At 40.2% G+C, this 16816-nt stretch overlaps 1 protein-coding gene across 2 annotated transcripts in view; it reads left to right on the top strand.

The window, feature by feature from the left end:
• myo1ea (myosin IEa) overlaps nt 1-16816 on the top strand; it is a 49243-nt gene that overhangs the window by 4050 nt on the left and 28377 nt on the right. For both annotated transcript variants that reach the window (XM_086287254.1, XM_086287248.1), the window contains exons 2-4: nt 9606-9749; nt 10639-10728; nt 13403-13497. In XM_086287254.1, the coding sequence (XP_086143380.1) occupies nt 9606-9749; nt 10639-10728; nt 13403-13497 (329 nt within the window). The remainder of the gene's footprint in view (nt 1-9605; nt 9750-10638; nt 10729-13402; nt 13498-16816) is intronic.

Here is a 16816-nt window from a genome sequence, read left to right as displayed (position 1 = left end):
TCGACTGGCGACCCCACCTCTCGTCCGCTGTCATAATCTTTCATTCATCTTTGAACAGCTGATAGGAAAAGTGCACTGGGTAAGATGGAGCAGGTTCTCTATTTGTGGATTAAGATATATGGGAAAAAAATCACACAGCTGTAGACAGTGATCAAGGAGGAACAAGAACTTAGTACAAGCTTTTAATACAAGGCTTGTCAGCTTTTCTATAATAGACATAAACAAACTGACTGGAAACAAAGTCAGAATTAGCTGGTTTGAATTAGCTGTCTTTTCTGGCACATATCCTGTGGCAGGCCTGAGTCACTGTGGAATCACCCACTGACTGATCATTTATAAACACTAGTTCAGTCAGGGCTGTTATAATCGAAAGAAGCATGGAAGTTGGATACAGCAGGAAACGGTGGGACTGGATTGAAGGTGGGCTGCAAAGTAGCTTGCAAAGCTTTGCCTCAAATTGAAATGGCACAAGAGGAAAAGTTATTTACTCGGTCCCTCTGGCCCTGCTGCACATCCTTTTCTGTTGTCGTACCATAAACCAATCAGCTGTCATTTCTCATGAGTCGTGCATCAATCTAACCCCCCAAACACAACCCAGTCATGGCAGTTTTTAGTGTTTTATTTTGAAAAGGCAATTTACTAGGGTCCAGACTTCCTTATACCTTGTTTCAGTCAGCAGCAAAATTTAGTCAAACGCAGCAGGTATTACGAACCACTGCAGTCCAGCGTTCTGTTAATCATAAACTGGGAAGCAGCGCAGTAACTTTCTGAACTAAACAAGCCTGAGTTAAACCTACGAGTCATTAGTTGTCTTCTCCATGAGTTCACTTTTATGGAGTCAGCATCATTAAAATCACATTCATAATTTACATGCATGACACTTCCGAAACTGTAGGAGACAAATCGTGTTTATTTCAGCATGAAAGCACAGGGATGATTAATTAATTAATTTTAAATCTTATTCTTTCCTAATGCAGAGTTGCTTCAAATAGTCCAGCTACTCATTTTATTGCAACACTGTATCAAGTACAGTTTTGGGCTGCAGTAAATTAATTAAGGTAATGCTGTGTTTGGTTGGTTTAGTTTTTTTGTTTTGTTTTTGTTTTTGTTTTTGTTTTTTTTTGTTTTTTACAACTTAAGTTTTCCAGCAGCTGAAGTCTATTTCAAGTTCAGATTTTTAATAGACACAAAAAAGCAGAAGCAGTACCTCTAAAGTCCAACTGCTCTGATTCATCTGGAACTGATCTCAGTGACCTTGGCTTTACTAATTTCCTTCTTTCCTGGCAGTCGTTTGATAATGTCAGTTGCAACTGTAGCTTCTTAAAGGATTTTTCTGTTCACAGTGCACTATGAAACGCTGGATTCGTTGTTATTATTATTATTATTATTATTATTATGTAATCAAAAACAAAGCCATTTTTGGCAAATTACCGTAACAAACAACTTTAAGGTTTCTTCCCTCAATGCCAGACTGACTCTTACCTTCTAAGAAGAGGAGACAGCTTTGAATAATTAGTTGGAGCAGAAGGTAACGCGGAAAGCTGGGATGGGTTTTAACATGTATTTTTGTGTGCTCAGTTTAGCTTGACTGTAGTTTGGATTTCACTGATTTGAGGCCCTATTGTGGCACTGGCATGGCTATGAATTGGTTTCCACTGCAGATAGTTTGTTTATGTTTAACTGAAACTGCTTTAAAAAGGAAAACGCAGCACTTAGTGACATGCCTCTTCAGCAGACTTCCACCCTGAACCACATTGTCTTTGATGTTGTGTTTTTATTAGCAACCTTATTGCTATTGTCATCCGTTTAGGAGACTAATGTTTAAAGTATCCATTCACTCATGATCATTATACCGTCTTTATATGGGAGGGGCAGCATTCAGCCCAGCCCTGCAGGCATAGCATATTAACGTCATCGCAGCCAGTCGGTGCTCATGTTTCCAAATCCTCACCGAAGAATAGATTCCTTTTATTATTCCTTTGTAGAAGCTCAGATCCATAACAACAGTGTGAGAAGTCTAAGCATGGAAACTCCGGGCAGGCTTGTTGTTTGCATTATTTATGATGGTGTCCCAGTTACATCCAAGTGACCGCTGTCATCCTTGAAGTTGTGAAGTGGAAAGATGTCAAGAGAACCCACAGTCTCTGCTCAACAATCTTCTACAGACAAAAATATGGAGCTGCTAATATGTGGAGCAGCTGGTTTCAGCAGGTGTAGAGTGGAAACTGGTGTTTTCCTTTCCTCCTTTCCAGGTGAGGAACAGTCAAATCCAGTCTGTGATCCATGACTGTCAGATGGAAAAGCATGTCATTCCCAGTACAATACACCTATATTCACAAGAAGCTGTTCCTACACACTCTGCACGACTCTATTTTTAGTATCCTAATATTTATATTTAGTATTTGTTGTGCTATTTTTAGTACATTTCTGATTTACATTTTACTGGAAATACCTGGCTGGAAAAAGACGTTAAAGTTAAAGATCGCTGTCTGCTGCTGGTGTTAAATATGTGAGTTTGGAGGCTATATATTTCTCAGTATGATCAGAAGTCATATTTCCTCTCGGTCTGTATGCAGGTGTTGTGACAGATTGCCTCCTTTCGTCATCCTTTTTTGTGTCGAGCCAAATGTGACTGCATGTTGTTGCAGTGCTACAATATGTGGTTTTGCAGTGATGCAAGATTGAATTTTACCTTCATAGTTATAAAAATATATTTTTAGGAGGTTAAACTGGTCAGCAAGCATTTCGCTACTGGGATCTAGCACGTCCCCTTTTGTTTGTTTGTTGTTTTTAAGTAATAATGGTCATGAAAAATGTGAAGGAAGGTGTTTTTGTTGATCCTGAAATCTGTGAAGTGATGCTCGACAGTGAGCTTGAAAGTAAACTGAAGCCTGTCTGAATCAGCAGCACGGGAAGCATTCGTGCAGGTTGTCCTTGGCAGTCACGGAGCAAAGAATATTGCTGAGCTTGTGGATAACAAGCTGAAAGCATATCAGCTAATGCGTGCCAGAATGTCACTGAAGATGCATTTTTTACATTCCCGTCTTGACTTTCTTCCATCTTGTCTGGGCGGTGTTTGCGATGATCATGGAGAAAGATTTCATCGAGATATACAAGTGATGGAAAACTGTTATCAGGGAAAATTTCCATACATGATGGGCGACTACTGCTGGTCCAAGCAAAGAGACACGGATGTGCGGTACAAGCCAGCAAGAGCTCAAACATTTTTGACCACTGTCTTCTGGTTAGTTTTCAGAATAAATGTATGAAAATATTTTGGTGGGAAAAAGCTTCTTTTTCTTTTTTTTTTTTTTAAAGTGTGTAAACATCAAAACATCTCAAAAACCTGACGTGCAACTTAAATCTGATCTATTATCTGAAAACTGTGTTTAAAAAAAGGCTTGTCTGTGTTTCCCAGTGCAAACAAAAAAACTAATTTTTAGACCAGTTTTAACTTTAACTGCTTTAGTTTAGAGGAAGACCTCCTCTGTGTGTTAAACTGTGAATGAGCTCTTTAATCAGACTCCAGCTTTTAACTGTAGTTTTCAGCATTGCTTCTGTGTGTTTGCATGTGTGTGTACAGAGCTTACTTAGACCTGAATGAGCATCCCCTCGCTGAGAAGCTCAGACTGGGTCACTGCTCCTCTGACTCCACTCTCTTTGCTTCTTCTGCTGAGCTCCTCCTCCATCTCTCATCATTGTTTATCTTTTTCCTCCACCATGGAAAGGCCAGCTATCTTAGTCAGCGGTTTCGTCTGCATCTGGCCCAATTACATGCAGTGACTAATCTCACACAAAGTACAAGCGTAAGCAGCAGAGACCAGGTGGGAATTCAGCTTAGAGAGTGGTAACCCCTTAAGCACTGTTTGAAATGTTTTGGATCACAACAAGCGTTCAAGAGGGGGAAAAAAGAAAATCGGTCAAAATCAACCCACTAACATAAATGTGTGTTGGAGCGATTCCCTGACTTGCTTTGGCGTTACTGAGGAGACGGTGATTGTAGCAGCTTAGCTGAAGTAGTACTAGAGGAAAAGAGTGACTAAATATCCTGTGTTTACTTTTTGGTCAGGGCAAGCAATATTCTTTACAGCTCACCTGCAGAGAGATCAGACTTCCTTGAGATCGTTAACAGCAAACAGTGACATGCCTTTTGCTGCAATGGCTACCATATGGCTCTGTTTGGAAGAGCGAAACCAGGGTGATAAAGATGAGAACGAGGACCTGTTTTCCAGACAGCTTTAGTAACTTTATGTAATTTCAGTAAGCAATGGAAAAAAAAAAAAAAAACTAACTTATTTAGGGAAGCTGAAGGCTGGAGGTTAAAGCTCATGTACTGGCAGGGGCCAACCTTTTAAATCTGTTTGGATTTGTCCAGCATTATTGTCAATTTGTGTGTTTACGTTGTGTAATTATTTAGGTCTTTGTTCTTGGTTTTATGTCATTTGTCTGATTTACACAACTGACCAGTCCTGATAGTCCTGAAGTAACCATCAGATAGAGTTTATCTTATCACACCCCCAAATCTAAACTGGGGAGTAATGACTAAACATCTCCCAGGCACTAACAGGTGGAGGCTGTGGTTGTGGAGGGGGCTGAAACTGCAGGTAGCGAATCATCGACACGTCAGAGGGAAAGATGGGAAATTTTGCTGCTTAAATAGAAAAATAAACAAATTAGGAGGTTGTGTTTGCTGTGCGACGTGAGGAGAGTGGGTCGTGTTACGTGTGTGTGATGCAGTGCGGCTCGAGTTGCCCGGCTGATCTAACTCACAGGCTCCATTTAGTTTTTATGTCATCGACCCAAATATGTGATGTTGTAAGTTAATTGCTGCGTGTGTGTAATTTCTTAAAATAGACTTCATGAAATCAGCGCTAGGAACAATATATTTAAACAAAGCTCCGACTTGGAATGGCAGCACAACTAATCTGATATCTGAGGGCTTATCAGATGTAGGGTCTCGCTTCAGACGGTCTGATCCAGGCCAAAAGTCTTAAGTCATATCAACTGAAATGCTTTCTTGCAGTCTCCTTTAGTACGTGACCAGTATTAGCTTGTCTTGTACTGCTGTTCTTAGGATAAATTTAATTACAGCAGCTTTAGCTAAAATATCCTTCAGTTTTTCATGATGCGAAACAGGATGTTGTCCTGTATCGAGACCTTTTCTCTGTACTCGTACTGCTAGCGATCAGCTTCACAGAGGATTCCTCAGCCATGTGCTTCTATGAAAGTTGTGTGATTTCTCCAGACTTTTGCTGCTCAGTGTTCAATGGCTTTAGCTGCTTCTTATTTTAGAAGCGAGGAATTCATTCTCATGGCTTTTATCCAGATCTGTCTCAGAGGGCAGAGGAGAAACCTAGCCCTAACACACGGTGGACTCACTGTTTCAGACTCTGATGTGGAAGAAGGGGGAAAATGGCATAGAAGGGAGAAATAAGAGGGAAAGTGCCGCTTATGATAGTGAATCAAACCCAGCCATTTCCTGTATCCCGAGTCAGAGCTGCTCACACACTTTCCATATATGGTGATGGTATTTGCATGGAGGGAAAGCCTGGGCTTATGGATCAGGAGCGGTGTTGAAATTCCTTTGTAGTAACTTCTGGGAAAAGGTCTGGTTCTGTTTTCAGATTTGACGAGAGAAAAGGAATCCACTGTCTTTTCTGCCCATTAATATTTTTTAGGGGAAGTTGTTGTCAGAATATTATATATTATATATATTTGCATTTATATAGATCTTGCCATGTGTGAGCTCCTTCTGTGTATAGCTGTGCTCAGAGGGAAGTCTCCGGTTGCATGGTGATGATGTCGTTATGGCCACTATAGACTCCACATTATGCCAGATGTCCCCTGTGTGTGTGTGTGTATGTCTTACTCCATCACCACAGACTACGGTAACAGTAGTAAGATTTCCTGTAAACTGAGCCAAAGCGATTTCATACCATAAAACCTGTAAAACCTGAGAAAGTATGCTCAATATTATTTACCATAAAAGGTAATTGATTAGACATTAATGGTGCTGTGGCCTCATATTAAATTAAATTAGTTGAGTAATTAGTGCTTTGAGATGGACAGCTTTGTTGTGGAACAAATAAAAGGTCATGTATCCACAATTCATGTAATTAGGTCCTGAGTCACAGTTATTTACTGTTACACTGTTCTCTTATTTATTGTGCTCTTCACCTTATTAACAGGATGGCAGCAGAGTGGCTCAGTGGTTAACACCTTTGCCTATTAGCAAGACAGTCCTGGATTCAAACCCAGTCAACTGTGTGGAGTTCGCATGTTCTCCAAGAGCTCCCAGGTTTTCTGGGAGCTCCAGTCTGAAATACAGTAAATGCTAAACAGCCTCCTCATTTAAGGTGCTGCACTTAGCAACCTGCAAAAGGTTTTTTTTGTTTTTGTTTGTTTGTTTACAGTCTGGTTCATGTGCAGGGACTCAATTTAATAAAACTAGCGGCTGCGTGCAACACTACACTAACTGTAGAGAAACATCTGCTTCATAACTTTTAAGTGTCTGGATTTAAATTAGTGGAAAAGTGTCTTTAATTAAAAGTATAAAATAAGCGTTTTTGGTTCAAAGTCACGCTCCAGCCAATCATCGCTGTTACAGTCGGCACAGTCAGCTGCTCCGGAGCTGCTCAGCAGCAGAAGAGTGTGATTCTTTCAGGCGTCTCCCTGATGTCTGTACGTGTGCAGCTACTCCCTCAGTCGCTGCTGCGAGTATGAATATTTACTTAGTATGCTTCCCTCATTAGACAAGACCCAAGAATATGTGACTCTTGCCTCCTACGTTTCCAGCTTATTACCTCTCCCTTCTTGAGTCGGCAGACTTTCATTCCACACATAGCAGAGAGAAATAAAAGATATCATGTTCACTTATTTTCTCTTTGCAGTTGAGCCAGCGCTGTCTCTTAACATTGGCATTCCTGATGGACAAAAGGTGCTAACCTAAATAAGAATGTCAGAGTGTGCGATGGTAATTTCCTGAAATAAGAAGATCATCCGAGTTCATCCATCAACAATAACGAATAACACTTTGTGTATTTACTGAGGTCTGTTAAGGACAAAGGAACCTCGAGATGAACACAATGCATTTAGAAGGATCAGCCTCACTGTTATATGCTGTCATTTTACTGTACACAGTAATACTGCTGTTCTCCTATTTATATTGCAATTCTACACCCTTCCTCTGACATTTTTTGTGTGTGTAAACAACACCTTTTAAAAGGCTGCTCATCCAGAAAATGGAAGATTTTTCCCTTTAGGTGGTTTTTCCAGATATACATTTTAAATATTTCTTTTTGTACAGTTTTGTAATTTACAGATAGAGAAGCAAATTCACTTCACCAAAAGAGGTGTTTTTGCCGCTGAGAGTGGCATCATCCTGACACTGCTGACAATGAAAGAAGTCGGCATCTCTCTCAGCCACACCTAAAAGTTGTGAGGCCTGTTAATCCGTATGATGTCGAGAAGTAATCAAACAGCAATTTGCTGCTTCCCACCTAATGGAAAATACCCGCTGAATTAAGCTGAAAAGCCGTAAACATTCCTCACCATCTCCCATGCTATGACTGAGTCTGTAAAGTGGTTTTAATCTCGCTGCTGTAAAGAGACTGTGGAGGATATTAAATGCTTCTGGCTCTCCTCTTCCTTGGACATGGTAATTTAGAGTTAATAAGTGAAAGCACAATGACTTTCCACGGTTAATTTTGTACTGTAGTGTTACGTTGTGGCTTTTTCCCTTTGCTGTTTTTGTTTCTTTCCCTTTTCCTGCTGTAAAAGCAACTTTAGTGCTTGACTTTTATTCACATCTAGCGTGTACTAGAGTCTCTATGTGCAGGAAAGATTATAGCATTCGGTGGAAATCCAGGCTTACAGTTTTAACGTGTTGTGTAACACTGGAATAAGCAGGACTCCGCGACCTCTAAACCCAAGAAACCAGAATGAAGTTGAGGTTTAAAGTTCAGCCCTGATGCTGGTACAGAGTTGAGAAAATAATTGACGGCCTTGCTAAACTTCATCTTTGTCCTTGGAAACCACAGTTGAGCAACAGTTATTGTATTCATAGTTTTGTTGTTGTTGCTTCACTTATTTTTAACAATATGCCACAATAAGACTGCCTTTAATCGAACCTCACTTATCCACGGAAAATATAGAGGCATATTATGTACTCAAGACAACAAATCAACCATACACTTCTGACACAGAAAGTATCATCACCGAAAGAATAAAAGAACTGGGATTAATATGTGTGTCCTTTAGTAAGTGTCTGTTAGCGTGCACTATCTGAAGACTCTGAAACCACAGGCTGAAACCACTCGTTTTGAATTCTGTATTTTGAGGACTAAGCGTTAGCATTTTGGCTGCTAATGGCTAGAATGGAGTTCACCGTTATCGACAAACGTGATAAGGATTACTTAGACTGTGCAAATATCTGCAAAATAGTACAAAGATAAAAGACTAACTGCTGAATTTGACTCACCAGAACTGAAGTGAGGGGACAAAGACAAAACGAAGTCATGCAGTCTGGTTTTGTTTGCACCATTCTCCACCAGTTTTGTAGTTGATTACTTTCTAATCTTCTCTCATCTCCAGCATCTTTATTTTCCATGACTTTTTGTGTGCTAGTAGTCTAACAGGAAGATGAAATCGACTGGCGACAAGTAGCCTAAATAATATCTCGCTCCAATGAGTCGAAATTGTGTTCGATTTCTTCCATCGCATGTAGACTCAGTAAAGCCTGGACTTCACTGCTGCTTCCTTTCTTTAAGACTAACTTTAAGAGCTGATGTTCACACAGCTGCTTTTTATTTTAGTGATGAGCACCAAAGCTGCATTTGACCAATCAGTGTGTCATGCTATGCATCTACACCACACCACACACAGCTCTAGGAGAAAGTTTCTATTCTACAAGCTAAAAAAGATGATCGGCGTGGTTCTGCCGCCACATTCTAAAATTACCAAAAAAGCTCCCGTGGTCCAAAAGCCCCTAATGATTTCTTTCTCTTGGCAGTATTGTTTGAAGCCTTGCTCTTCTGCTTCCTCTCCCCACATTTCCTCCCTAAAGAGAGAGGAAGTCAAGAGTTAACTTGTGTGTTGACTAATGTTCTGGATGCTGTCCGTGTCTTTGAGTGGTTCTCCATCCAGGAGAAAGAGACTCACCCCTCACAGCACATTGTGACCCTCGTCCACAGTAGCCAGACAATACTGACTCATAGCACATGATGAATGACCTCAGTTCTCCGGAGACTCACTCGACTAAAAAGAAAAACAGGGATGTAGAGAGAAGCCAGAGTTTTAGGATGCTGGATAAATGTTTAGAGCATCTTTGGCAACAAGCGCTCTTGGGAATCTGACCTCGCACTGTTTTCATGTAAACATGTTTCTCAGGTCAGGAAATGTGTGTAATATTTATTTTTCTGTGTTTTTTATTTGAGTGATAATGACCGTGTTCCACTTTCGTTTGATTGCCTGAGTGGTGTGGTTATGACGAGTGTGTTGAAAAGTAGCAGTGTGTCTGCGCATCCGTGACGTCAGACTCTATGCATGATCTCATTCTGTCTTTTTCAGTGACCTAACAGTTGGACATTGTGTGTGTTTTGTTTCAGGGGAGCCGGGGGCACTACCGGTACCACTGGCAGAGCCACAATGTCAAACACAGCGGCGTGGATGACATGGTGCTGCTCAGCAAGATCAATGAGGACGCCATCGTGGACAACCTCAAGAAGAGATACATGGATGACTACATCTTTGTATCCTTTGCTCACGCTCACAGTTCACACCCCAGTGAGGAATAGCGGAGCCCTTCTCTTTCCTGCTATACCCAGAATAGCTGACTGGTCATTCGCTGTGACATATTAGCAATGAGTAATAGGTCAGTGTTGGAAGGTGAGCGGGGAGGAAAGGGCGTCTTTGTATCTCTAACTCCTGCTCTTTCACCAGGCCTTTCACTGTGAGGGGGTGGTGGTGGTGAGAGCATAGCTGCTATCTTTTAAACAGCTGAATTTGATTGTGTTACGGATTTAAAATGATCTTCTTGAGAGCTATCATTTTCATACACTGCATCACACAAATGCTGGGTTTAAGTTTAAAGTGCAGCTGTGGCCACACACGCGCGCGCGTATTCACGACGTGAAACGAGATGAATGAATGAGTGCCTTGAAAGGCCGCTCCTAATGGCTCATTACATAAACATAAACCCTCACTGTCGCTCGGCATTACCAAGTTTACCAAATGCAGGCAGTTTCAGGTTCGACAGCTCTGAGTCTCTCCTTTGATTTTGCTCAGTAAATATCTGTAACTGTGAGGTCTCCCTGCCAAGGCTGTGGGTCACTATGGGCCACCCACAATAGCTGCTTTATTTGCCTTGAGCTGCATTTTGGCTTCAAGGCATAAAACCTCACAGTGTTACATGGTCGGTCTATTCTCTGTCATTTGTAAGCACTGCATACTTATTTAGGCTCAGGCCTGATCGCCAAATACGCCACACTGCTGCACTGTTGCCATCTCTGTTGACGTCATGGCAATTGGAGATTAAGTGCTTTCTTTTCGACACAGTTTTCTCTTTGTGAGAGGTAATTGTAATTTGGTACCACTGTTTTGCTCCCACTCTTTAATCTCTTTAACTCACGATCTCACCAGACGTACATCGGTCCCGTGCTCATATCTGTCAACCCCTTCAAGCAGATGCCATATTTTGGGGATAAAGAAATTGAGATGTATCAAGGCGCAGTAAGTAGATCCAGCATCATCTTAAGGAAATAAGCTTTTTTTCTGGGTCTCTGATGGTATTGAAGTGTCAGGCTGGTTTAGGCTGGTAACGGTCTGAAAGACAAAGGTTTTAAATGTACTGGGTTAGATGCTGTGAAAACTTTCCAGCGAGCAGATGCTGCTGTCACAAACTTGACTCAACCGCTGGAGCAGCTTGGCAGCACCATCACAGAACATCCTGTTCGAGTCTGCCTCCTCTCTCTTGGCCAGCCCGTTGACAGCGAACTCGAATTCTCGAGCCAGGAGCACACTGAAAAGTTTTAAAAATTCTAACAGACTGTGAAAGCATCACACATGCCAAATTCAGATCACATTTGCACACAAGTGCACGGGGTTTATATTTGCACGGTTAGCCAGCTCAAATTATCGGGGGAAAAGTTCATATTTGTTCACAAGTTGTTTGAAATAATCACAAAAAGGGACCAAGTGCAACTGTCTTGGCAAAAGGTCGCTATTTTGTTCTAGCATCACAGACAAAAATGACAGCAGTGTGTAATTGTATTATAGTAATTTTTTTTTTTATGGTTTTTGTGGATTTTATAGGTCAGCCTGTCTCTGATTACATAATAACTTTATTATGCATAAAAGTTCGTTTAAAATTTCACTAGGTTTCCTTAACCGTCAGGGCACTGTAGTTCTCAGCAGATGTTACTATACTACGAGTTAATGGTGAATTAACTGTTTAATACTTTTTATATTAATAAAATGAATATGAAATATAACAAAATAATAAAATATAAAATGAGTAAGCCTACCCCTGAGCAGTGGTGTCCAAACTTTTTTATCTGACATCCCTTCAGCTCAGTATTAAAGTATTTATGTCCTAATTTTTGCTACTACTCTTTTTTTTTTTTTTTTTTTTTTTTTGATTAGATCCATTCATTTCATGATATTTTGACCCGATTATTTTGCTAACAGGTTCAGCTGTTTATTGCACTAAAAACAATTATGGAGCCATGTTAGTAACTTCCACTTTAACTGCTAACTACACTATTCATGTAATTTATTATTAACGTTCCAGGTAGATTTTGCATCTTTTTTTTTTCTGATATTTTTGCCAAAAATTTCATCATTTATTATTATTCTCAGCTAGCAGCTCTTCTTTACTGTTCATATATTTAGCATACAGTTGGAAGAGTTTTGACTGTTTGACTGCGAGCTAAAATTTTACTTAAACAAGTCATGACTGCATAATTTTATACAGGCTATTTCAGCTGTCTCCATATTTTATTTAATTGTATATTTTTTTTATATATTTTTTTTATTTATTTATTGCTTATGTGTATGTTGAAATCATTTGTCTTTAAATTTTCTGCACGTTTCTTTAGAATAGTTGAGCTAATTTGGAGTATTTGTAGCTGTGGTGGAGAACCACTGATCTACTGAACATGTACAGCAACACGATACTGTGTGCATTTTGTCAGAATTTACACTTCCCATTTTTAAAATTGAAAGAATATATCACCCAGTAATACTGAATCCAACATAATGTTTATTTCATAAATAACTGCCTCTGTCAGGGTCAAGTTTGTCACATCCAGTTTCAAAGCACCAAGATGGCAACAGCTTCATAATTGGCTTTCCTAATAGGTGATGTCACAGAGGTTGTATTCATCTTTTATATACAGTCTATGGATGTTAAAAGTGTTACTTAGTGATTCATAAAGTGATCTAAGGAGCTTGAGTGACCTTATTGAAACTTATTGAGGTCAATTGATGCAAGATGTGAGTGGGCGTTAAGACACCTGGGAAGGGATCTCAAAACTGGATTAAAGATGGCAGACAGTTGGTGCCATCAGTTTTTGAAGTGACTGTTTGGTTTTTCCAACGTGGAGGTCTTAGCACTCCTTGGTGAACAGCACAGCATGCACTACATTGTCTAGTTTGCGTTTGGGAGTTGTGTCCGTGTTTTTGTCTGAGTGTGTGACTGGCTCTGAAGTGCACTGGGATGGAAACTGGGAGTTTCTCTGATGAACCTGATCCATAAGGGATGATGATGTTGTTCTGTTTGTCCGTCTGTTTCTCGCTAGTTGGCGTCTGACCTTCTTTACTGTGCTGATTTGATGAAAGCCCAACTGGGATAATCACATGTATTAAAAGTTTGGGTGTTTTTTTTGGTTTTTTTACATGTGTGTGTTCCTTTTCTTTCCCTTATTACTTAGAGGGAATGTTTTCTGCCCGGTGTTGCAGGGTCCTGATCACTCCACGTTTGTGGCGGGAGTCAAGGAGTAGGTACTGGTCTGTGTGTGGGGGCTTCTGGTAAACTTCAATGCTGAGTTTTCCATTTTCCCCAATGTGCACAGCACAGTCCGAAATGGCAAACTGTTGTCCTTTGGGTCTTCCCTGGTAAACTTTATGTTTCTGTCCTCGGAGTTGATGTGAGCAGTGAAAGCTTCTACTTCTCAGCTTTTGATTTTGAACCAGATGTCATCTACGTATCTGTACCAGTGGCTAGGTGCTGTCCCTTTGAAAGAGGCAAGAGCTTTACTTTCCACTTCCTCCATGTAAAGGTTGGCTACAATGGGTGACACTGGGGAGCCCATGGCATCCATGTTTTTGTCTACAGAAACCCTCGTTGTATTTAAATGTATATTCACTTGTCTAACCACTAATTTAATCTTTTATCCTCTCTCAGGCTCAGTATGAGAATCCTCCTCACATCTACGCTCTGGCAGATAACATGTACAGAAACATGATGATAGACCGTGAGAACCAGTGTGTCATCATTAGGTAAGACTTTGAAATTCTGGCCATTCTTTCTCTGCCTTCTATAGTGATCATTAGTTAACGGCATGTGACAAGGAAATTATTTTCAGAACCAGAAAAGCTGCATTTTTATTTAAATTATCCATTCAAAATAGAGCCTGATAAACTGTACTGTACATTGGGGACTGATCTCGGTGCTTTTAAAAAAAACAGTAGATTTGCTTTAATCTAAAATAATTAAAAAGATCATAAATCAACCAAAATATGACCTTATCCATATCTTATTAAGATACTATAGTTGCCCAGTTTATTGGTTTCAACTGATATTTTTGTAACCTTCAGCACTTTATATTAGCGTGTCAAATGTCCAGGATGTGACAAAATGAGACAAAAGCTGGAGACGATAATCTGTGCAATGTGATCTGTGAGATCACAACACTGAACTGCTCTGCAGGTCATGATAATAGACGGGCGAGAGGACAGACCTAACAGGTCTGACCACATCATTGAGTAGAGCTGAGTCAGTGTTTGTGTGGTGTTTTTCCATCATACTGTTTTCAGCTTCAGTGAATTACAAATTAAAGAGAAAATAATAAAATGTGCCAGTCCTCAAATAGGAAAACAATGATTTTACAGCTTGATCTGGCTGCTAAATCCTCAGGATGTGAGATGGAAACAAAGCAGCCGCTATAGCAGCTATTTTTGAAAAGCTTCCTGTTTTTAAAAAAAGAAAAGAGGACACTTGCACGGTCCCTAGATTTAGAGGATTTTAGATGCTTTCGCAGCCTGTTTGAGTTTCCCGATGAATGTTTCTGACCTACAAAGCTGAGAAAAATGTGGTGTCATTAGGGGGTTTTTATGCTATGGCCCACTCATCTGAGCAGCGTGGTTGCTATAGTGCTTACCTCATGATGAATGAGCCCTGCTTCAGCACTTTCGGCTGTTGTTTGGACAGCCAGCAGTTGCTCGTTCAGTTTTCCACATAAAGGCACCGAGGTGGATTTTGTGATTGACTAAATCAGCAAACAAAAGCATGGAAGTGGTTTTATGATGAACCAGGTCTCAGCAAACAAAGGCTGCTGTGAACTGCTAACCGTGCAGCGTGGTCAGCACCCACCTGTGTTAGCAGTTTTTAAAAAAATATTATATTAAGAATCAGAAATGAGGTTAATGCAGAAAAAGAGCGGCTGAGCATTTCTTTTATTTCTCTGATATTGTAACAGCATTTGAATATGTGACGATTTGGATTTAACAAAGTGTTTATTTCTCTTTTATGATACTTTTTGTTTTTTATCGAGGACCAGTTCCTTTACATGTGCTCTAAATACAGATATACAGATATTTCAGAAATACACGATTTCACAATTTCTAGGCAGTTTTGCTTGATTTTGTTCTTTGAAGCCATCTTAAATTTCAGTCACATGACGAGTGAACAACAGCTTCTTAAACCCAGTCTGAGAGAAAGCAGGCGTATTCATTGCTCGGCTGGCTTTTTACCAGGAATCTGCTCTTTCTTTTTTTAATGATTGTGCGTGGGATCCTTTCCACGCATGATTGTGTCTTTTCATCGGTGTCAACAGAGCAGGTTGCTGTTATAATTAGATCAGTTTGAGAAGGACAATGTGTGGTGAGAGATTGTCGGGATCATTTTAATGCTTAAAATATGCATGTAGTCATTGGGTGTGGCCTGCACTGTGAAAATGCATTTATGTTAGGCTTTTAGATATTTCTGCAGCTGTATGTGGAGACGCATGAAAATGAATGTCCTCGTGTGATCGCTCAAAGTCTCAGGTAGTCAAATTCTAGCGGTATATTTCCTGCACTTTCTTACAAAGAACATGGTGTCATAGGAAAAACTTTAGGGTAGCCTATACAACAAAGATAAAGACACGCTAATTAAAATGTAAAATTGTAAAAATTTGCTTAATTTCACCAAATATCTTAAAGTAGAGGTCAGCGACTGAAACAGGGGTCCTGTGAGCTATGACTTGAAGAGAACGTGGGTCTTAAAGTAGCAACGGTCCCTCTGCCCTCCTACTCCTTAGTATCAGTAACTAAAACAGATGTTTAGTATGCAGGCAAAAGTCATAGGAGGTGATGTATACAAACAATGTAAAAACATACAAAAAAACAATGCACTGACATTATCACAGGAAAATCTTGTCAAACAGACTGTACATGTGTCTCAGCGAGTTCTGTGGGAATGCAGCGAACACCTTGTTGGATTCAAAACTGCCAAAACTAGACTGTTGACTGAACATCCTTCACATAGCTCAAGTCAGTAATAATTTATGAAAGATAATGCTTAACGCTCCCTCCCTCTGCACTGCATTGTGTAACTCATGTCCTTGTTTGGGTAATAAATCGCTGCAGAAGTCAGAAATGTCTTCAGCATTCAAACGCCACAACAATGAGACCTGCCCCTTTGGGGGTTTAAATGGGCCTCAAAGTCTCACTGCAGCTTGTGCTGGAAATACCTCTTTAGAGGGTCGATTGCAGGAGGAGAAACTATGCTCTCAGATGCATATAACTAAACGATCAGTTTCCTACTTGATTCCAAACTGCACAGTGAGGAAGTCCAGGCAAAACTTTAGCATCTGGTACAGGCTGGGAGGTGTATATAGTAGGATGTGTGCAGCTATACTGAGACTGTGTAATAGAGCATCTCCCATGACTTCCTTTGGCAGTCTCAAACAGTCTGCAGCTGTGTTTCTCACAGCGGCTGTACCATCCTGACTCTACTTTAAGGCACAGAAAGAAAAAACAGACCCAGCCATCATCCACTGCCAAACCACATAGGTCAAAATAAGTATGACCCCGGCACAGTGAAAGGCAAGGAGAGGAAAAAGACAAGAGTAGGCTGAGGGAAAAGATACGAAGGAAAGCTATGTAAACAAAACGGGATAAATGTCGTTATTACTGCAGCGTTCATCCGCCTGCACGTGCAAGGCAGTAAATGTAGCTGTCTAGCTGTGACTGCTTATTTAAGTTTTACTTTCTGAGGTGGAAATTTGCACGAAACGTGTCTCACACACACACAAACATATTCTCAACCAGTTTTGATCTGGATTTTTGTCTGAATGAAGAGTTTGTGCAATTCAAATGACACGTGTTTAAACAGTTACACTTTTTTTTTTCAGACTCTTTATTCACTTTAACATAGAGTAAGATACGTTGCAAGTCTCTTTAATTTAAGTAGGTTTACATTTGGGACAAAAGTACTGTGTCCAATTGCTTTTTACCCCTCAGCTTTGGGTACTATGTGTTTAAATCTGGGTACATTTGCTACATAGTGATTTTTTTTTTCTATATTGATTTAAATGTACTCCAAATGAAAGCTGAG

Source organism: Aulonocara sp. 'chitande type north' Nkhata Bay, linkage group LG1 (genome assembly GCF_057382095.1).
Source record: "Aulonocara sp. 'chitande type north' Nkhata Bay isolate Kocher_YH1m ecotype deep benthic linkage group LG1, A_spYH_male_GT1.1, whole genome shotgun sequence".
NCBI classification, from domain to species: domain Eukaryota; kingdom Metazoa; phylum Chordata; class Actinopteri; order Cichliformes; family Cichlidae; genus Aulonocara; species Aulonocara sp. 'chitande type north' Nkhata Bay.
The sequence above is the reverse complement of the archived record's forward strand: the minus strand, read 5'-3'. Positions and strand labels throughout refer to the sequence as shown.